The sequence below is a fragment of the Hibiscus syriacus genome, unplaced genomic scaffold (assembly GCF_006381635.1).
Source record: "Hibiscus syriacus cultivar Baekdansim isolate YM2019G1 unplaced genomic scaffold, ASM638163v2 tig00110610_pilon, whole genome shotgun sequence".
NCBI classification, from domain to species: Eukaryota; Viridiplantae; Streptophyta; class Magnoliopsida; order Malvales; family Malvaceae; genus Hibiscus; species Hibiscus syriacus.
Genome location: NW_024062800.1, coordinates 699,218 through 721,947, shown reverse-complemented (window position 1 = coordinate 721,947; position 22,730 = coordinate 699,218). Strand labels below are relative to the sequence as shown.

The following is a 22,730-nucleotide window of genomic DNA, read 5'->3' as shown; positions in this document are numbered from 1 at the left end:
TAAAACAAGTTGGGAAAAAAGAATGACAAAAAGGTTACAAGAGGGTGAATTCACGTTACGATGCATGCAAAACGTAGGGTTTATATAATAGTAATAGGCAAGGTAAGGAAATGAGGGGCGAGGGGGTGCCGATCATGCAAGGCAGGACACGTAGTAGAATAAACTTGGCGAAGTAGGAGCAATGAAAGCCTTATGGTAATGACACGTAGGTGCTTAGTCCTTCACTTTCATTCAACGCCAATTGCCACGAGTCCAATTCATGCAGAGTTAAGTTAGTCTAGTACTTAGTGGTTTGGAGTATTTAGTTTCTTAAATACCTCAGCCTTTGTGCTTAGGTTCGATTCCCCTGGCGTTAAACATCCTCAAATTGTATTCTCTTCTATTCAAAAAGATGATACGTGTCACTTATTGATTGGATTGAAAATTCATTAAATTAATTTTTGAAAAAAATTCTAATTAGGTGGTGATGTATATTAAAACTTGATTGAATAATTAAATTTATTGAATTAAATTAAAATTAAAATTAAATTGAGAGAATATATAAGTTATGAGGACTACATATGTAATTATATCAATTTTATTAATTGTCATGTCGTTACTCCGTTAAATTTTAAATGGCATGTGGTTTGATTGAAGACACTTAAATTAGGGATGACCAAAACTCGAATCAACTTGTGAAATTGATTTTTCGACTTCATTCAACTCGAGAAAACTTTATTTGAATCAACTTTAAGTTGTAATTTCATAAAATCGACTTGATTTGAAAAAAAAATCAAGTTCAATTTGAGTTGTAAAAGAAAAATCAAGTAACTCGAATAACTTAAATTTTTTAGTAATTGGTGGATTAATTCATTTTACGATGTTTGGATGATGTTGTGTAATTCATTTTCCACTTGTTAGTAAATTTTTAAAAACTTTTTTATTATAAACATCAAATATAATAAATAATAATAATATTTTTAAAATATTAGAATAAATTATTTAATAATTTATTATATATTATTAGAATAATAATAAAAAATATTGATTTTATTTATAATTTATTATATATATTAAAATAAAAGTATAATATTATATATTATAATAATAACAAAAAATATTATATTATATTATTGAAATTATCAATAAATAAATTATTTTTAATAATTTATTAGAATAATTAATAAATAATGTAAATTTTATTAAAAATTTATTATATATATTAAAATAAAATTATAATATTATATATTATAATAATATAATTATAAAAATAATATTATATTATTAAAATTTTCAATAAATATAATTTAATAATTAATATTTTTATTAAAATGATACTAAAATAATATATTAATATTAAATATATAAATAATAATGTTTTGAGTGTTTATGTTTTAAAGTGAAAAGTTCATAAAATGACTTACAAAAAATCAGATGGTATAAGTCATTTTCCAAAAAAATGTAAAGGAAATTCAGTTAATCAGGAAAACGAATTACATTGATCATTTGTTTTCCACCAACTAAACACTGAAAAATGAGGAAAATATTTTCTGGAAAACCAATTACAGGGAAACAAACAGACCCTAAGTTTGAGTCGAGCCTCTCGAATATATATATATATTGCATATGGCTATAAACAACTATTTAAATTAGAATCAAATAATATTATGAATATTTATAATTAAATTTAAACAAAAACTAAAAAAATCGACTCGAAAAAATTTCTAGTCAATTTCCGAGTTGTAAAATAAGACTCTTCAACTCGAATAACTCAAATTTTGTTTACTCGAATTGACTCAAAAAAATTTCAAACGAACTTCAAGTTGTAAAATAGAACTCGTCAACTCGAATAACTCGAAATTTTTTACTTGACTCGATCGAATGCTTACCCTAACTTAAATAGTTATATGATCATATTGACAAAATTAAAAAAATATGGTGGTCATATCTACACCGACCCGATTATTAAATGCTAGTAATTTGAGTACTTTACCCTATTTTATACATAAATTTCATTTATTTTTTATCGTAAATTAAATTGTATAACAGTATATTTAGTTCTTAATATATACTACAATTTAACTTTATAGTAAAAATATCAAATAATTTTTAATATATTTGTAACTTTGATGTTGAAATTGAAGTTTTTAATTTGGTGATCATTAAAAAAAATAATTTAATGACTAATAGAATACTTTACTTTTTAGTAGTTTGTGATTATTAAAAGATAGTATTTTTTGTTTATAATTTTTTAGCATATTGTCAATGTACACCTGTGGTAGGGGGGATTTTCTCAGGAAAGGCGGGCTAATATACGGTTAATATACGGTGTTACCGGATACATTATAATATATTTATAATATTCGGTTTAGCGCTACCGGAAATGTTGAGTAATAATAATGTAGTAGGTCTAAATCATGAAGAAATATTAAAAAATTTGGCAACCAGCAAACTTAGCTTGTAGGTTTGTGTCGATACAAATGAAAAATGTATTGCTCCATAGCAATATTACAGGTACAAATATGACAAAATCGGTCCCAAAATGACAAAACCGGTAAAATGCTACCGGATATGTTGAAAGTGTCGATAATTTAATATAAGTATCGAAACTTTCTGAATTTAAAAGAGAAGAAGTTATAGCGCCTATAAAGTGTCGATACTTTAAAAAAAAATATCGATCTATAACAATATAACAGGTAAAAATATGATAAAACAGATCTCAAAATTGACAAAACCAATAAAACGATACCGAATATATTGAAAGTATCGATACCTTAATATAAGTATCGACACTTTCTGAAATTAAACTAAAAAGTGTTGACACTTTATGAAAATGTATTAATCCATAACAATATAACAGGTAAAAATATGACAAAACATGTCTCAAAAATGACAAAACTGGAAAAAGATATCGGATATGTTGAAAGTGTCGATAATTTAATATAAGTATCGGCACTTTCTGAATTTAAAAGAGAAGAAGTTATAGCGCCTAAAAAGTGTCGACACTTTATAAAAATGTATCGATCTATAACAATATAACAGCTAAAAATATGATAAAACCGGTCTCTACAATGAAAAAACCGGTAAAACGATACCGGATATGTTGAAAGTGTCGATACTTTAATATAACTTTAGTATAACTATCGACACTTTTGGAATTTAAAAGAGAAGAAGTTATAGCGCCTATAAAGTGTCGATACTTTAAAAAAATGTATCGATCCATAACAATATAACAGGTAAAAATATGATAAAACATGTATAAAAATTGACAAAACCAGTAAAACGCTACCGAATATGTTGAAAGTGTTAATAATTTAATATAAGTATCGACACTTTATGAGTTTAAAAGAGAAAAAGTTATAGCGCCTATAAAGTGTCGATACTTTTTAAAAAATGTATTGATCCATAATAATATAACATGTAAAAATATGATAAAACCGGTCTCAAAATGACAAAACCGGTAAAGCGCTACCGGATATGTTGAAAGTGTCGATACTTTAATAAGTACGCGTATAAATTATCGATACTTTCAAAGAATAGGTAATATCCTTCGAAAGTATCGCACTTACATAAAAGTATCGACACTTAGGTAGTTGTATCGATTAAATAAAATAACATATCCGGTGTAAATATAAAGGCATAGCTAAATTTCCTCTGAAAATAGATAGAGTTTTTGAAATCAAAGCGTAATTGTTGTTGCATTTCAGAAGGTGTTTCTACGTGAAGTTTTGTTTGTTTGTTGCTGCAGTCGAATCGAAAGGTACGTTGTTGAAACCTTAGTTTTTTATTATTACAGTAATGAGAAATAGGGTTTTATGTGTTGTTGTTTGGGGTTTTCGAAGTAAAAAAGCATTTGGGACCGAATCGATACTTTTATTTAATATTTATAAGTAAAAAATGATATTATAGGTAGAAAATGATATTTTAGGTTGTGTAAATGTGCCGACACTTATTGTAGTGGTCATTCAAATTCTTTTGAAGACCAACCGTTTTACCACAAAGAGTGGTTATTGATTATTGTATATTGAATAAAGTGTATGTAAGCATTATTTTATTTGATTTGATTTGCGCAAACTGATATATGAAAGAAAAATGAAGTCAATGGGAGGAAAGCAACCAAAGGGTGGATATATGTACTTCTAGTAAGTATCAGTCTTTTTTTTATTATTGTTGAAATGGTAATTGGATTAAAGTATTTAAGAACTTTAAATTGATTACAAAGTTTAAATGTTGACAGTATGACCGAATTCAAAAGGATGAAGGAAGATGGCACACACAGCGGTTCGATATGTAAAATGAAATTGACATTGAGTATTATTTAGCATTAATGTATTGATTAAGAATCGTTTATGCTTAATATTAGGTGACAAAAGATGTGAGGTCAAAATGGAATTCGATGAGTGATGCTGGAAAGGAACCTTACATCACACAGTCAATGAATGATAGTAAAGAATACAAAGAATGGATGAAAGCACATGAAAAGAAGATATTCATTAAACTTGTAAATACGTTGATACAAGATATATAAGAACAATAACATTATATATTGTTAAAAAATATAGGAAGTGTCGACAATGTGCAACATAAAAAGGGTGAATTCATTAATTGAACACCTTAAAGAGAATGATCAGTTGAATGTGCTGAGGGAAATGGGGTTTGGATCGTTGATAGTAGGGATCGACCATTCGGAGGGAATTGTGTCGATCCTTGATAGAACAATTTGATGTCAAACAATGTATTGCTAAATATGGTGATTATTCATTCCCTCTGGGGGTATCGACTGCAGCCGCTTGGGGGTACAAAACAAAGGCAAAAGTGTTGTAGAAGTCTGTAGGAGTAAGAATTAGAAAGCACTTGCCTCCAAATATGGTTTGAATCAGAAGGTGGCATATGCTGAAGTTGAAGAGGATATCAAAAGTGGATCTTACGGGGGGGGATGATCTGAAGGCTCGAGTTCTATTGTACCTTGTCGGGATATTTCTTTGTCCAACGGGTGATACGTCAACGAACAAGGACGATATAAAGCTCATTTGCGATGAAGGCTTGAAGGGTGAATTTAATTGGGCTGAATATGTCCATTCGAGATTGATTGAATCAATAATCACCTTTCAAAAGGGCAGTCAGAGATACCTCAAAGGGTACATAGCAATCTTAGAGGTAACTGAGTGGAAGAATGTTTTTGTTTTTTATATAAAATGATAGTATAATTATTATATAAAATGATAACTTTTATTATAAATGCAGGTTGCACTGTTCGATTTTTGGTCAGGCTGTGATAGTTTGTCGGTTTATGAAAGAAACAGAGTGGCACGCATCCGTGTATGGGAGAAGGAAGAGGTGGTTAGAGTGATGGCGAAGTTGAAGTTGGATAGACCGGGGAAGCTAGAAATGGTAATAAATGTAATTAAATAATATTAAGAATATAATCAATGTCTTAATACAAATTTAATTTTGAAGGTTATTGTTAAGGAGTAAGAAGAGGCAGTGGAGAAGGAAGAAGAGATGGTTGGAGGGGTGGATGACGGTCGGGGGGATTACGGTGAGGGAAAACAGAGTAAATTCGATATTTTGATGTCTGAATTGGCTGATATTAAAAAATCCTTTTTGATATTCATCAAAGACAATCAAGAGTCGAAGAGACACTTGAGAGGCTAAGGGGAAGGAAGGAAAGTAGATGTAGTGGTGAATGAAGTTGAGTTGTTGAGGGAACTTAATCTGTTGACGGGTGGAAAATTTGATCTAGTTGTCAAGGAGGTTGTGGAATTGAGGAGTGAACTTACGGGGCTAAAGGAGGTGGTTGAGAAAAACTTGGATGAAGGGGGGAAAATGAAGGGTGAAATAAAAGAGATGGAGAGCTATATAGAGTAAAAATATGATAACTGAAAAATTTGAAGAAGAGAAGATGGAAGAAGAAAAGATGGAGGAAATGAGGAGAAATGATGTCACTAACATCTATACACCAGAGAGTGTTATAAATGCATATTTGGATTCGAAATGTCATGCACCCCAGAAGAAGAAGAAGAAGGTAAGTTGAATAAAAGAAAACTTAAATTTGATTTTTATCATATTGTTGTGACTAAAATTTGTATGCAAAATTGTAGGTTGAAAAAACGGTTATTCCAAGCGGAATTGAACCGGTCAAAGCTGCAATTTGTGATTATTTATGGAATAATGGGTTAGAATCGGGGTAAGTTAAATATATTACTTTGTGAGTGATATTTAAATATTTCATGACAATATATTAATCCTAATGATTCATACAGATGTTCTATAATCTCAATGGGAAATCAATACGCTAGTGTATCCGACGTTGCAACGTTGAAGCCTAGTGAATGGGTTGGCGGTGTGGTAAGTAGACATCGATTAAAGTTAAACCTATTGAATATATTCTAATTGTGTAATTAATTTTGTTAGGTTATTGATTTGCTCGCCTGGACAGTATGCTACGATTCTAAAAAGTCAGGTCGGACGATTGGCTACATTCCATAGCACTTAGCGGTGAGTTAAATTAATAAATGTTGAAAAGTAATGTTATAGACGATAAATTAATAATGATTGTCACGTAATTGCAGAAACAGGCGTTGGACAACGCCTGTAATGTTGAGGGTATTGCGAGTTTTTGGGGTACCATGTTGTATAACTATGTGAAATTCACCAAGTGTGAGAAGGTAAGACACCATACAAATAGGCATAAATAATGTTTTTGGATATATAATGTTGAATTTTGTCAAATTGAGTGTGAAATTTGTTACAGATCATGATCACAATAAACCACAATAATTCACATTGGTATCTGTTGGTGTTGGATATGGTAGACCGTGTTGCAACTGTATATGATAGTCTATTTACATCTGAAGTAGCTAAACAGAGAGTTAATGATGCTAAGAGATTGATATGTATGAAAGGAAATTATGTCAATTATAATGCATAATTTGTTTAGATCATAACTTTATATTTTTTAATACATATGAAAATATTAGATAGTTATAATAAGAAACGCATTTGGGTAGAAGCATGTGGATCTCAAGGAAATTTCCCCTTGCAAAGATTTAAATTCGCGGAGCATAAGATGAACGAGAAATCGAATGGACATGATTGTGACATTTATATGATGATGTGGATGGAATCGATTGGTTCTAGAGGGGCTACTTGTGGTTTTGTAAGTAGAATTAAAAATTTGTTTGCGGTTAAATTGTTAAAAGTCGTAGATTGAATGTTGTGGCCTACAATACTTAACGTACTGACAATTTGAATATAGGTTGTTGGAGAATGGGATCGTATGCGAATATTAAACGATCTCGTAAGCCACAATCAAAATCAACTAAGACAAAAGATGACAAAAATTGCCATGCTACACAAGAATAACAAAAGGAAGGGATGATGTAAATGTAGGATTAATTTTGTATAAGATTTTAAATTTTGTATATGATTTATAATTTTGTATGTGAATATAATTATGTATGAGATGGGAAAAGTTATCCAAATGTTTTTTGTACATGTTTCTTATACACAGTAAGAGTCATGTTTTTTGTCTGCATTATTCCAAATGTCACTAACAAAATTGTCATCACGTGCGGGATTGAATGGACATTCCATAATTAGGTATGTTCAATAACTACAAAATGCAATAACTTTAAAGTAATAGGTAAATTTACAATGTAGGTGGAAAAAATAGAATATAATAATGACAAAATTAATAAACACAAAGATTTGATTCCAACATTTTGTCCAAGTTTGGGAACTTAATAAGTAAAATATACCGGTTTAATAAGAGAATAGGTAAACTTATGTGTCGATACATTTATAACAAGTGTCGATCCCAAAAACATCAAAAACCATAATTATAATGTCATAGGTAAATCAACAATATAACCGATCTAAATATACCGATTTTTGAGAAAACAAGTGTACAAAAAGTATCGACACAAATCAAACAAGTGTCGATACTTTTGGTCCAGAATGTATTTCAAAACCAAGTGCACTAAAAAGTGTTGATACATTTATAACAAGTGTCGATCCCAAAAACATCGAAATTCATAATTATAATGTAATAGGTAAATTAGCAATATAATCGGTCTAAATATACCGGTTTTTGAGAAAACAAGTGTACAAAAAGTATCGACACAAATCAAACAAGTGTCGATACTTTTGGTCCAGAATGTATTTCAAAACCAAGTGCACTAAAAAGTGTCGATACATTTATAACCAGTGTCGATCCCAAAAACATCCAAACCCATAATGATAATGTAATAGGTAAATTAGCAATATAACCGGTCTAAATATACCAGTTTTTGAAAAAACAGGTGTACAAAAAGTATCGACACACATCAAACAAGTGTCGATACTTTTGGTCCAGAATATATTTCAAAACCAAGTACACTAAAAAGTGTTGATACATTTATAACAAGTGTCGATCCCAAAAACATCGAAAACCATAATTATAATGTAGTAGGTAAATTAGTTATATAACCAGTCTAAATATATCGATTTTTGAGAAAACAGGTGTACAAAAAGTATCGACACAAATCAAACAAGTGTCGATACCTTTGGTCCAGAATGTATTTCAAAACCAAGTGCACTAAAAAGTATCGATACATTTATAACAAGTGTCGATCCCAAAACATCGAAACCATAATTATAATGTAATAGGTAAATTAGCAATATAACCGGTCTAAATATACCGATTTTTGAGAAAACATGTGTACAAAAAGTATAGACACAAATCAAACAAGTGTCGATACTTTTGGTTCAGAATGTATTTCAAAACCAAGTGCAGTAAAAAGTATCGATACATTTATAACCAGTGTCGATCCCAAAAACATCGAAACCCATAATGATAATGTAATAGGTAAATTAGCAATATAACAGTCTAAATATATCGGTTTTTGAGAAAACAGGTGTACAAAAAGTATCAACACACATCAAACAAGTGTCGATACTTTTGGTCCAGAATGTATTTCAAAACCAAGTGCACTAAAAAGTGTCGATACATTTATAACAAGTGTCAATCCCAAAAACATCGAAACCCATAATGATAATGTAATAGGTAAATTAGCAATATAACCGGTCTAAATATACCGGTTTTTGAGAAAACAGGTGTATAAAAAGTATCGACACAAATCAAACAAGTGTCGATACTTTTGGTCCAGAATGTATTTCAAAATCAAGTGCACTAAAAAGTGTCGATACATTTATAACAAGTGTCGATCCCAAAAACATCAAAACCCATAATGATAATGTAATAGGTAAATTAGCAATATAATCGGTCTAAATATACCGGTTTTTGAGAAAACAGGTGTACAAAAAGTATCGACACAAATCATACAAGTGTTGATACTTTTGGTCCAGAATGTATTTCAAAACCAATTGCACTAAAAAGTGTCGATACATTTATAACAAGTGTCGATCCCAAAAACATCGAAAACCATAATTATAATGTAATAGGTAAATTAGCAATATAACCGGTCCAAATATACCGGTTTTTGAGAAAATAGGTGTACAAAAAGTATCGACACAAATCAAACAAGTGTCGATACTTTTGGTCCAGAATGTATTTCAAAATCAAGTGCACTAAAAAGTGTCGATACATTTATAGCAAGTGTCGATCCCAAAAATATCTAAACCCATAATGATAACGTAATAGGTAAATTAGCAATATAACCAGTCTAAATATATCGGTTTTTGAGAAAGCAGGTGTACAAAAAGTATCGACACACATCAAACAAGTGTCGATACTTTTGGTCCAGAATGTATTTCAAAACCAAGTGCACTAAAAAGTGTCGATACATTTATAACAAGTGTCGATCCCAAAAACATCGAAACCCATAATGATAATGTAATAGGTAAATTAGCTATATAACCAGTCTAAATATACCAATTTTTGAGAAAACAGGTGTACAAAAAGTATCGACACAAATCAAACAAGTGTCGATACTTTTGGTCCAGAATGTATTTCAAAACCAAGTGCACTAAAAAGTGTCGATACATTTATAACAAGTATCGATCCCAAAAACATTGAAACCCATAATGATAATGTAATAGGTAAATTAGCAATATAAATGGTCTAAATATACCGATTTTTGAGAAAATAGGTGTACAAAAAGTATCGACACAAATCAAACAAGTGTCGATACTTTTGGTCCAGAATGTATTTCAAAACCAAGAGCACTAAAAGTGTCGATACATTTATAACAAGTGTCGATTCCAAAAACATCGAAACCCATAATGATAATGTAATAGGTAAATTAGCAATATAATCGATCTAATACCGATTTTTGAGAAAACAGGTGTACAAAAAGTATCGACACAAATCAAACAAGTGTCGATACTTTTGGTCCATGATATATTTCAAAACCAAGTGCACTAAAAGTGTCGATACATTTATAACAAGTGTCGATCCAAAAAATATCGAAACCCATAATTATAATGTAATAGGTAGCAATGTAACCGGTCTAAGTGTATCGCTTTAATTTGAAAACAGGTTACAATAATGTATCGACACATTATTAACTTGTGTCGATACCTTTTTAAATTACTCATTTTTTTCATTCATTATAAATATAATACAAACTCTAAATTAAAAAACCCTAAACCTAAAGGTAGAAAAGAACTCATCGACTCCGACGAATACCAGCGTTCATAACTGTTACGATCAGATATTCAGGTAGATTTTTTGATATTTTGCCATAAATTAGGGTTTGTTTGATTTGTATATTGGTCTTTTTTTTTCTTAATGTGTTTTTGTTCCAATGTAACAGCATCCACACCCAAAATGGCTCCAAAATGTTAGCGTCAGAAGCAGGTTCTTTCTCAAATCTCTTCTCAACCCACCTCTTCCCAACCCAGATCTTCTCAACGACAACCTCTTTCTCAAACAATCGCTCATTCTGAGGAAATCAGGTCGTTCGAAACTGACAACTTTAGATCCGATGCGGAGAAAGAAAGACGGCAAAGGAGTTTTAAAGTAAGGAAGATTCGTCCCGAACGTCTCATTGACTTGGGTTTCTTGTTCGATGATAAATATGCTTTTAGTTTTAAATCCACGTTTACATCTTGGGGTTGGCTTGAATTTCTTGGCGTAGAACCAAAATATTACCCCAACCTAGTTAGAGTATTCTACAACAATGCTTCCTTCGAGTATGAGCCTAATAAGAGTAATATAATATGAATTAATACCCATGTCATGGGGAATGATATATATATATCTCCGAAAACTATTGTGAAAAGGGGATTCAGATTAAAATGATGTAGATTGGTCTACAATTAAACAGGTTGCTAGAAATAGCCCAATTCACCTAGATCTAGAGTTCAGAGTGTTTCACAAAATGTTGACTTGGTTTATTCGGCCTAGTGGGGGAAAACATTCAATGATTCGAGACAATGATTATTGGTGGATAGCAAAGTATAAATCCAAACCCAAAACGGCTCCAAACATTGTTAAACTGATTTTTAATACAATTGTATATATAGTCACAAAGGGAACATCAATTTCAACTTCACTACCATATGGATGTGTCATTACCCATATATTGAATAAGAAAGAAGTTGATTTATCGTTTGACTCATCTGTTCGATTAACCCACAAGATTGACATGTTATTTGTTAAAAAAACGGGATATGATTTGTTGAAAAAGTCGGTTGGAAGCGTGTCAAGGATGTCGGATTAGATCTAGAGAGGGAGGACAATGAAGATGACCAACCAGTGGGAGACGCAATGATGGAAGAAGCTGCAGAAGCTCAAGTTGGACAGGATGTCACAATTACGACAGTGATGGAATACATGGTCAATTTTCGAGAGCATATTGATTCCCTTGTGAGCGGAATGTGAGTCGATATTTCATCATTGCGCGATGACGTCTCCATGTTACGTGACGAATTACGGCAACAACATCAAACGAGTTAGGTAATTAATTATTTATGTTTCTAAATATTTACACGCTCTGAAATGTATTTTATTTTCTTTTAACAGATGTGGACAACCAAGCGGTCAATAAAGATGACGATGAAGATGATGATCCAAATAAGTATATCGTGTCTGCAACGCCGCCTGCAAGAAAACTAGTAATTTTTTATGTCAATGGTGTCCTTGTCTACATCCCAAGACATCCAGAAGGTTTCAATTCTGTTAATTTGTATCCATTATTTTGACATATAAGCGTACAGCTTTAATCTCATTTTCTTCATGTTGCAGATGTTATCCTCAGAAATGGATTATATGAATTTATGCAATTTTGTTTACAGAATTTTGTTGTTGCCATTTGGTCATCCAAGATGAGGTTAGAACTATTGAGCAATTCAAATTACTATAGCCAAAATCGTTAATATACAATTAAATGTTAACATTCAAACTTGATTACAATCTCAAGCATAACATAGACTGTGTACTTGATAAACTACGTTTGTTCTCTGACCACTTTCTATTCGTTTGGGTAAGATGATTGTCATTACACTTTGCTAACTTTAATTTCTCTAAGATTCCTACATATTTATGTTCTACTGTTTGTAATAAGGATCAAAGTAAGTGCAAAACAGAAGATAAGTTTACCTACTGTAAAGATCTCAATGATGTTTGGATCGAGTTTACTGATTTTAACGCCCTAAATACACTGTTGGTCGATGATTCACCGCGAAAAATGATTCATAATCCGGTAAGTTACATTCATGCCATATTTTCATAGTTAAACAGTTGTTCATAGATTGATTGATTAACAAATTATGTTTTTTATTAGATAAACAATTACATATGTCCACATTCTTTCGACGCTGCTTCCCATTCGGACGACGATGCTCTAAGTATGACACAAATTTATTCCTGATTATGCTCATTTAGTTTCTTGTTCCTTAAAAAAATTAGTTTCTTGTTAGTAAAATTGCACCTGATTAGTTTGATAATTGAAATTATTTATTTATGTCCTCAGCAAAAGGTGGTAAAATACGCGAGTATTTGGAAAATTTGTTGAAGGCGCCTAATGTTCTGAACTTCGTTAGCGATAACCCTTTTCCATCGGATTAATTTCGTTGTAGGTACATTATTTGAACATTGTTATCTATAAATTTATTGTGTATGTATGTTTTGGTTTAATTACATTGTGTTTATATTTTCATTCCATTCAAAAAAACAAAATCATATAACACAGTATGAATCAATTATGCAATTTCCATGTTCAATTTAACATGACATTTCATTTTCATTTCATTTATAATTAGAGTTTGAATTTAAATGTAAATTTTAGTCCTAAACCGAAATTCCATCCATCCAAAAAACAACTTACTCAATGGATGCATCGGGAGAAAACATCAAATTCCATTTCTAAGGTAATACCTTACCTTTTTCAAATATCAACACTAGTGATAATGTGCATAATGAATTTGTCCATAATGTATTTCTAAGGTAACAACTTACCCTTTTCAAATATACCAATTTTTGAGAAAACAGGTGTACAAAAAGTATCGACACAAATAAAAAAAAGTGTCGATACATCTTGTCCAGATTGTATTTTAAAAACTAAGTGCACAATAAAGTGTCGATACATTTAAAACGAGTGTCGCTTCGCAAAACATCGAAAAACATAATTATAATGTAATAGGTAAATTATTAATGTAATCGGTCTAAATATACCGGTTTTTGTGAAAAACAGGTGTACAAAAAGTATCCACACAAATAAAAAAAGTGTCGATACATCTTGTCCAGATTGTATTTTAAAAACCAAGTGCACAACAAAGTGTCGATACGTTTAAAACAAGCGTCGATCCCGAAAACATCGAAAAACATAATTATAATGTAATAGGTAAATTATTAATGTAACCGGTCTAAATATACCGGTTTTTGAGAAAACATGTGTAAAACAAGTATCGACACAAATAAAACAAGTGTCAATACATTTTGTTCAGATTGTATTTTAAAAACCAAGTGCACAATAAAGTGTCGATACGTTTAAAACAAGTGTCGATCCCGAAAATAACGAAAAATATAATTATAATGTAATAGGTAAATTATTAATGTAACCGGTCTAAATATACCGGTTTTTGAGAAAACAAGTGTACAAAAAGTATCGACACAAATAAAAAAAGTGTCGATACATCTTGTCCAGATTGTATTTTAAAAACCAAGTGCACAACAAAGTGTCGATACATTTATAACAAGTGTCGATCCCGAAAACATCGAAAAACATAATTATAATGTAATAGGTAAATTATTAATGTAACCGGTCTAAATATACCGGTTTTTGAGAAAACATGTGTATAAAAAGTATCTACACAAATAAAAAAAGTGTCGATACATCTTGTCCAGATTGTATTTTAAAAACTAAGTGCACAACAAAGTGTCGATACATTTATAACAAGTGTCGATCTCGAAAACATCGAAAAACATAATTATAATGTAATAGGTAAATTATTAATGTAATCGGTTTAAATATACCGGTTTTTGAGAAAACATGTGTACAAAAAGTATTGACATAAATAAAAAAAGTGTCAATACATCTTGTCTAGATTGTATTTTAAAAACCAAGTGCACAACAAATTATCGATACGTTTATAACAAGTGTCGATCCCGAAAACATCGAAAACATAATTATAATGTAATAGATAAATTATTAATGTAATCGGTCTAGATATACCAGTTTTTGAGAAAACATGTGTACAAAAAGTATAGACACAAATACAAAAAGTGGCGATACATCTTGTCCAGATTGTATTTTAAAAACCAAGTGCACAACAAAGTGTCTATACATTTATAACAATTGTCGATCCCAAAAACATCGAAAAACATAATTATAATGTAATAGGTAAATTATTAATGTAACCGGTCTAAATATACAAGTTTTTGAGAAAACAGGTGTACAAAAAGTATCGACACAAATAAAAAAAGTGTCGATACATCTTGTCCAGATTGTATTTTAAAAACCAAGTGCACAACAAAGTGTCGATACATTTATAACAAGTGTCGATCCCGAAAACATTGAAAAACATAATTATAATGTAATAGGTAAATTATTAATGTAACCGGTCTAAATATACCGGTTTTTGAGAAAACAGGTTACAAAAAGTATCGACACAAATAAAAAAAGTGTTGATACATCTTGTCCAGATTGTATTTTAAAAACCAAGTGCGCAACAAAGTGTCGATACATTTATAACAAGTGTCGATCCCGAAAATATTGAAAAACATAATTATAATGTAATAGGTAAATTATTAATGTAATCGGTTTAAATATACCGGTTTTTGAGAAAACATGTGTACAAAAAGTATCGACACAAATAAAAAAAGTGTTGATACATATTGTCCAGATTGTATTTTAAAAACCAAGTGCACAACAAAGTTTCGATACATTTATAACAATTGTCGATCCCAAAAACATCAAAAAACATAATTATAACCAAATGTCTCTAACATCATGTGCTGGACTGAATAATCATTCCATTCCGTCTTCAAAAAAATCAGTTGAAGTAGACTGCTTGCTTGTATTCAAACCCAGCTTGACTTGAGGACATGTTAGTTTGTTATGTCCCTCACCGTTGCAGAACCCATATCGCCTAATATTCTTCTCGACCTTGTTTTTTGTTACTTCTTTTCGCTTGCATTGTTTCCGTTGAGGGTCGCGAACGTTGTTTAATATACTGCTCTGATTGACTGAATCATTCAAATCAAACGAGTTCTCAAATTCTTCTGTTAGTCTTTTCTTCTCATCTCTTGCGGTTTTGAAAGACGCATCTGTCTTTGATGCAGCGTAGCATAACATACTTGCTGTTGCACATAGAGAAGCAAACCTTGCCATTTGCATTATTTCTTGAGGCACATTCAAATCAACAAAACTGGGTACAGAAGCCTTCGCATCCTTAGTCCACCTATTTTAAATCAAAGACCCGGGCAAATATGTGTAATCCAAGTGCTTCAAAATGTAAAGTTGATGGCGACATGGAAGTCCAACGATCTCGAATTTTCTAAATGAGCAATTTAGAGTTTTCGTACGAGAATCAAAACTAATTTCAAATGTCCTATTTTTTTCTTTGTACTTTTTCAAATAAAAATATTGACATTCATCTGATAAGGACTGAATCTCTTCCTAAATCTGGTACAATATCTCCCGTTGAAGTTCTTCTTGGAACGCATGAAAAGATTTACGCGTAAAAATCTCAGAAGCATGACTTTCAAATTCAACCAGTTTTGTGATTTGGAAGGGCTTCGTCTGGGAACTTAAGTAATCCACTTTCAACTCGTTCAGACACATTATACTAATTCCATCTTCAATTACACGAACAACATCTAAATAAGTGTTCTTGTGTTTCAGTGCAATTGCGAGTGAAGCATTCATAGACTCACACCTTTGTGTTGAGCGAATATTAGCAAATAAATGACCGATTAGATATGCTTGTGCCCATAAGTGCCAAGTATTTCCATTCTCAATCACCCATGGATGTTTTTCGACGTTGAATTCTGAAACAACTGAACGCCATTGAATATCAAATTCGTCGGTTGTCTACCAGGAAGCCATGCATTTTGAGAATGTTGCTGTAAATTTTGGGTCACCAATGTTAGCTTGTGCATTGTGAGAAAGATGCCAAGAACATAATATGTGCTTAGCATTAGGGATAACAGATTTAATAGCCCTCTGTATTGCCCTATCCCAATCTGTGACAACTGAAATAGACGATTTGTTCATCATGGCTTCTAAAAAATTATGTAGCACCCACTCGAAAGATTGAGATGTTCTCGTCAGCGATTATGACAGTAGCAAACACAATTGTGTTATAGTGATGATTGACACCGACAATAGGCATAGTTGGTCGACCATACAAATTATCTTTTTATGTTGTGTCGAACACAATTACATCACCGAAGCATATGTAATCTGATCTCGATGTAAAATCTGACCAAATAAGATTATGCAACGCCCCTGATTCGTCTACCAAGTACGTCACAAAAAACCCGGGATCATCATGTTTCTTATAATCAAAGTAAGCAATAAGCACATTCACATCCCCATCAACGATTTCCTTTGCTTTATCTATTTGAAGTACATTGTAGATGTCTTTATGTGTAAATCCAACATTATGATAGCCCCATGTCTGTTGCGTTAAATAGTTCATTACTTGTGACGTGCCAACACCGACCTCTTTCAATGATGTTGCCTCATCGATATCAGCCTTACTTACAGCTCTATTAGAACGCATAAATGGTGTCATAGTAGGTGTGCACAATGCATGATTATGTTTCTGATAAGACTTACTTATAACCCACTGATCGTTTGTATTTGTTGTTGTAACTATGACTCTAGCCTTGCATCATGTTCTTGTGATTGGCGTATGAGCACGTTGACGATCAACGGTATTGACTTTTGATTCTCGAAACCCTTCTTTCGAACAACAAAATTCTTGTGTATTCACATTCCCTTCCATGTCAAGCCGTGTTGTTCCCCGGCGTGCACTAAACCTATGTTCTTGTGCGAATCTGTTGTAAAAGTACCAAGCTTGATCACGTGAAGAGAAGAGCTTACCAACCAATATGTCAGATTCATCAACATTATGTACTTCATGACATTCATCGGTTGGCTTAACATTGTCTGCATCAGTATGATCCATGATAAAAATTTTGTTGTGCAATTTCAGTGGTCCCAACAGGAGTTGATGGAGATGTAAGTAAAGGTTCATTAAACAACATGTTTTCAGTGGTGCTTTCAATAGGATGTGGTATTGGTAGTGGTAGTTGAAAGGTGGGTACAACATTAAATTTGCAGGACATATTCAGGTATGTACAATAACTACAACATTCAATAACTTTAAAGTAATAAGTAAAATTACAATGTAGGTGGTAAAAATACACTTTTTTAATGACAAAATTAATAAACACAAAAATTTGTTTCGATACATATGTAAGCATATGTGTTGATACATTTTCCAAAAGTATCAACCCAAAAATATCAAAATAAATAATTATAATGTAATATGTAAATTAACAATGTAACCAGTATACATATACCGGTTAATTATAAAACAGGTCAACATAACGTATCGACACTATTATAATTTGTGTCGATCCTTATTGTCTACAATGAATGGCCAAACGATAGGCACGCATAAAGTGTCGATACATTTACAATGTAACCGGTAGAGATATACCGGGTTAATGAGAGAATAGGTCAACATAAAGTATCGACACTTTTTAAATTTGTGTCGATACTTTTTTCCAAAAGAAAGCACAAATAGGTTCACGCATAAAGTGTCGATACATTTAAAATTGTATCGATCCCAAAAACATCGAAACCGATAATTATAGTGTAATAGATCAATTTATAATGTAACCGGTTGAAATTTCCCGGTTTTATGAAAAAATAGGTCAATATAAGCGCTACCTATTACATTATATAAGCGTTATCTAATATGTTATTGTACTTGATAATATTTCTGGTTAAATGCCTATTTTATTATATAAGCGCTACGTATTACATTATATAAGTGTTACCTAATATGTTATTATACTTGATAATATTTCCGGTTAAATGCATATTTTATTATATAAGCGCTACCTAATATGTTATTGTGCTTGATAATATTTTCGGTTAAATGATATAACATAACTAGTCTAAATTTTAATCGGTCACTTCTTTAACCAGTCACGCTGTTTTTTAGTCGCACAGCAGAATCACCCGTGGTAGGTCCATATCTAATTTAGGGTGGATATGTGCCCATCAAATCTAAATTTTTTTATTAGTTATTCATTTTATTTATTATATTTATCCTAAAATTTTATTTACACTCACTCCATATAAAAAACTTTTATTATTAATATATATGTGTCCATTAATAAAAAAATTCTAGACCATTAATTTTAAATATTTTTTTACTACTTAAATCACTTAATGTGAATTGATATGCAAATTGAAATATGAAAATGGAGGGGTCAAAGTAATGAAAATACATAACTAGGAGGAGTATTTTGATATTTGCCACTAATATTTACCAAAAAAAACATACAAAGCCCTGCAAGGCCAGTGGTCCAGCGGTGATTATAAAAAACTTGTAATAATAATAACCCCCCCCCCCCCCGAAAGATCCTATATAAGGAAACGATGCCGTTGAGGGTAAGCAGCGCAACCCTATCGTTCCCAGCTTCCATCTTTTGTCTACATTTTTTTTACTAATTTAATATACTCTCAATAATCGCCTCTCCAAAACCCTAGCTCCTTCACCCGCTGCCGCCGATTCCACTGCGTAAGCTACTTTCTCAACATCTCTTGCTCGGCTCTCGACTATATGTATTGATTTTCGGATATTTGATTTTCTTTTTCTCCCTTCCAGGAATTCAACAGATTCTTCTTTTATAAGCTTCGAAAACGATGTCGGACGAGGAACGAGAGGAGGAGTTGGATCTCACTTCCCCTGAAGTTGTTACTAAATACAAGAACGCTGCTGAGATCGTTAACAGTTAACCTCCTTTTGAATTTAATATTATCTTTTTTGTGGCTTTTTTTTCTTCTATTTTGTGTTTATGTTTGATGCTGTTTGGAAATTTGCAGAGGCTTTGCAGTTAGTTGTAAAAGAATGCAAACCGAAAGCTAAGATTGTTGACGTTTGTGAGAAAGGTGATGCATTTATCAGAGAGTAAGTGTTTAGTTACTGATGGATTTAGTCTTTATTGTTTTTTATATGTTTTACTATTGATGATGAAATTAGTGCTTTTGTGGATTGTTGTTTGTTTGTTTATGTAATGTGAAGGCAAACAGGCAATATGTATAAGAATGCTAAGAAGAAGATCGAGAGGGGTGTTGCCTTCCCCACTTGTATTTCTGTCAACAACACTGTTTGTCATTTCTCTCCACTTGCTAGTGACACCTCCGAGCTGCAAGAAGGTGATATAGTGAAGATGTAAGCTTCATATACTATCTTTTTTGTTTAATTTGACGTTTTAAAATATTTTGTTGGGATTTAATGCTTTTTTACCCTTCATGCAGTGATATGGGTTGCCACATTGATGGGTTTATTGCTGTAGTTGCGCACACGCATGTTGTTCAGGAAGGGCCAGTCACTGGCAGGAAGGCTGATGTTGTTGCTGCTGCAAATACTGCTGCTGAAGTTGCCTTGAGGCTTGTCAGGCCTGGGAAAAATGTAATTGTTCTGCATATCTTGCTGCAATATTATTTGTTATTCTTGTGTTTTCTTTAGCTGTTGTGCATTTTTATCATATAATTCTTGAGCCAATTTTTTTTTACTTTTAAATTCTGAATTTTGGTCCCCTGAATGATGAATCTCTTGTATTGACTATGGATCTACATTCAAATGAAGCTTTTTGTCATAATTACTCTGATAGGGGAATTGATCTCTTAACACACAATGCCTTTTTGATTTGACTCGTAGAAGTGATTGAGAAATGTATATAAATTTGATGGATAGGCAACTTTGCCGAGGTGATAATCTTTTATTTATCCCCTCTTTTCCCTGTTGCCAATATTATGTTTTGTCATGTTTAGGCTGCCTTAGGCTAGTACATCTTTTATTGGCTTATGCCAGTTGCTCTACATGACCAACATTTTCTTTATCACCAGCACAAAGTGAGTACAACCTCATGGCTGTTTTATTTAACTGTTGAGAAATACTGTCAAGTAAATGCTATATTTTTCATTGTTTCAAAGTTCTACCTGTCCAGAAATATTGGTTTACTTAACACTGTCTTATATATATATTTTGTTTGCTCACATGATTCCTATGTGATGAAGAAAATCTTGAGCTATGGATTTAGTTCCAATGTAGCCTCCTTTAGTCATAGTTACACTGATAGAGAATCATGTGTGATCTCCCTTTGTGCCTTGCTTTCTACCATCTGTTTTGACCATCCAACCCTCCTGTTGAATTGGGAAGACAACTCACTGGAGATCGATCATCATTATCTTTTTCACACTTAAATTTCCTCTATTAAATTTTCCCTATGCGATGAATAATTTTCAAAAGCTATGGACCTACATTCAAGTGAGGCTTTTGTCATAGTTACTCTGATGGGAAATGTTTTTAATGTTCCTCCTTTTCTGTTGACTGCATTACTAGTTACTAGTTTCCTTTGTAATTTTTATGGTTTACAACATGCATCCTTACTTTAATATTATCTGTTGTACTTAATGTCTTTTGTTATTGTTTTAATGGCAGAATAAAGATGTAACGGATGCAATTCAGAAGGTAGCTGCAGCTTATGAATGCAAAATTGTTGAAGGTGTTCTTAGCCATCAACTTAAGCAGTTTGTGATAGATGGAAACAAAGTCATACTTAGTGTCTCCAATCCAGATTCCAGAGTTGATGATGCGGAGTTTGAGGAGAATGAAGTTTATGCAGTAGATATAGTTGTTTCGACTGGTGAAGGCAAGGTAATTGTTTCTAGTTATATTTAACCTTGTTGCCGTGCCTATGGTATGCCTATTGATCCTGTCTTTGAAATTTCCACGCACTAAAATTGCAGCCCAAGCTCTTGGATGAGAAGCAGACAACTATTTATAAAAGAGCTGTTGACAAGAATTATCATTTAAAGATGAAGACCTCTAGATTTATTTTCAGTGAAATAAATCAGAAATTCCCTATTCTCCCATTCACTGCTAGGTCTGTAATCGTTAAAAGTATTTGGTGTGAATATGCGTTGGTGGTTATTACTGCTCTGTGGTGCTTCATGTGGATTTCCAATGTACAGGGCTTTGGAAGAGAAAAGAGCTCGTCTTGGTTTAGTTGAATGTGTGAATCATGATCTCTTGCAGCCATATCCTGTTCTTCACGAGAAGCCTGGTAAGAAATGATGGCTGAAATCTGGTTTAATAGTGATCACGAGATGAAATGGTATCATGTCGACACTATGTGCTGACGCAATCTGGACTGTAATCCTGCAGGGGATTATGTTGCTCATATAAAATTCACGGTGCTGCTAATGCCTAATGGATCAGATCGGATCACATCCCATCCGCTTCAAGAGCTGCAGCCAATCAAGACAATGGACGATCCTGAAATCAAGGCATGGTTAGCTTTGGGAACAAAGACAAAGAAAAAGGGTGGTGGGAAGAAGAAGAAAGGTATGGTGTAATATATATATAATAAGGATAATCAAACACGTTCTTATGTCAGATGAACTATACTTGATATATAGTAGAAGCAAAATTTTGAGGATCATGTAGTAAACCCACGTGTATCGCAGGTAAGAAGGGTGAGGGTGATAAAGCTGATGCAGAGCCCATGGATGCATCAACAAATGAAGGTGCTGCTGCATCTTAAGGAAAAGCAAAACGAACTCTTTGTTCTTCTACTCGCACTCCCAGATTTTTCAATTTTGGTACTTTGTATGTGATTAGGTTATGAGTTAGTATATCAGACATTGATCCTGTTCCTGAATGATGTGTTTATTTTTTCTTTTCTCGAATTATATGATGCATATGCCTTTAAGATCAGATGAATTAAGTGTTATAATCCTATTATAAGATAAGATGAAATATTTTAGGGTAGATTTTGGGTTTAGTAGTTAAATTGTCAGCTTTGGCTATTTTATTATCTAAACTTATATTTTTTAAAAAATAAATAAATATAAAGTATAGTTTTTGTTTCAGTTTAGTACCTATTTAAAATTTAATGTTAAATTTTTAAAAATTTGAAAATTCATGTATTAAAATGGAAAAAAAATGATAGTTTAAATACTAAACGTGTTAAATTTTAGAAGTGAGATGTTAAAATGAAGTAAAAATTAAAAGTTTAAATATTAAAATGAGCAAAATTGAAGTTTAGGTTTGTA

At 31.9% G+C, this 22,730-nt stretch overlaps 1 protein-coding gene across 2 annotated transcripts; it reads left to right on the top strand.

The window, feature by feature from the left end:
* Nucleotides 1-16,128: 16,128 nt before the first annotated feature.
* Nucleotides 16,129-22,226, top strand: LOC120135463 (ERBB-3 BINDING PROTEIN 1-like). 2 transcript variants are annotated; one of them, XM_039151737.1, is made up of 10 exons: nt 16,129-16,141; nt 19,276-19,401; nt 19,494-19,578; nt 19,693-19,842; nt 19,929-20,082; nt 21,115-21,330; nt 21,423-21,559; nt 21,648-21,739; nt 21,841-22,020; nt 22,143-22,226. In XM_039151737.1, exons 2-10 carry the CDS (start codon nt 19,314-19,316, stop codon nt 22,217-22,219), a joined length of 1,179 nt encoding a protein of 392 aa, XP_039007668.1. In that variant the 5' UTR covers nt 16,129-16,141; nt 19,276-19,313; the 3' UTR covers nt 22,220-22,226. The 2 variants fall into 2 exon arrangements, with proteins under 2 accessions (XP_039007668.1, XP_039007667.1); XM_039151736.1 differs by lacking the exon at nt 16,129-16,141 and adding an exon at nt 19,097-19,188.
* The last annotated feature ends 504 nt before the right edge of the window (nt 22,227-22,730 follow it).

Excerpts from the sequence above, each read along its gene's own strand:
- LOC120135463 (XM_039151737.1), top strand. The coding sequence starts at position 19,314 with ATGTCGGACGAGGAACGAGAGGAGGAGTTGGATCTCACTTCCCCTGAA. Across the intron at positions 19,402-19,493 it reads CGCTGCTGAGATCGTTAACA|AGGCTTTGCAGTTAGTTGTA; the intron begins GTTAACCTCCTT and ends GGAAATTTGCAG. Across the intron at positions 19,579-19,692 it reads GGTGATGCATTTATCAGAGA|GCAAACAGGCAATATGTATA; the intron begins GTAAGTGTTTAG and ends TGTAATGTGAAG.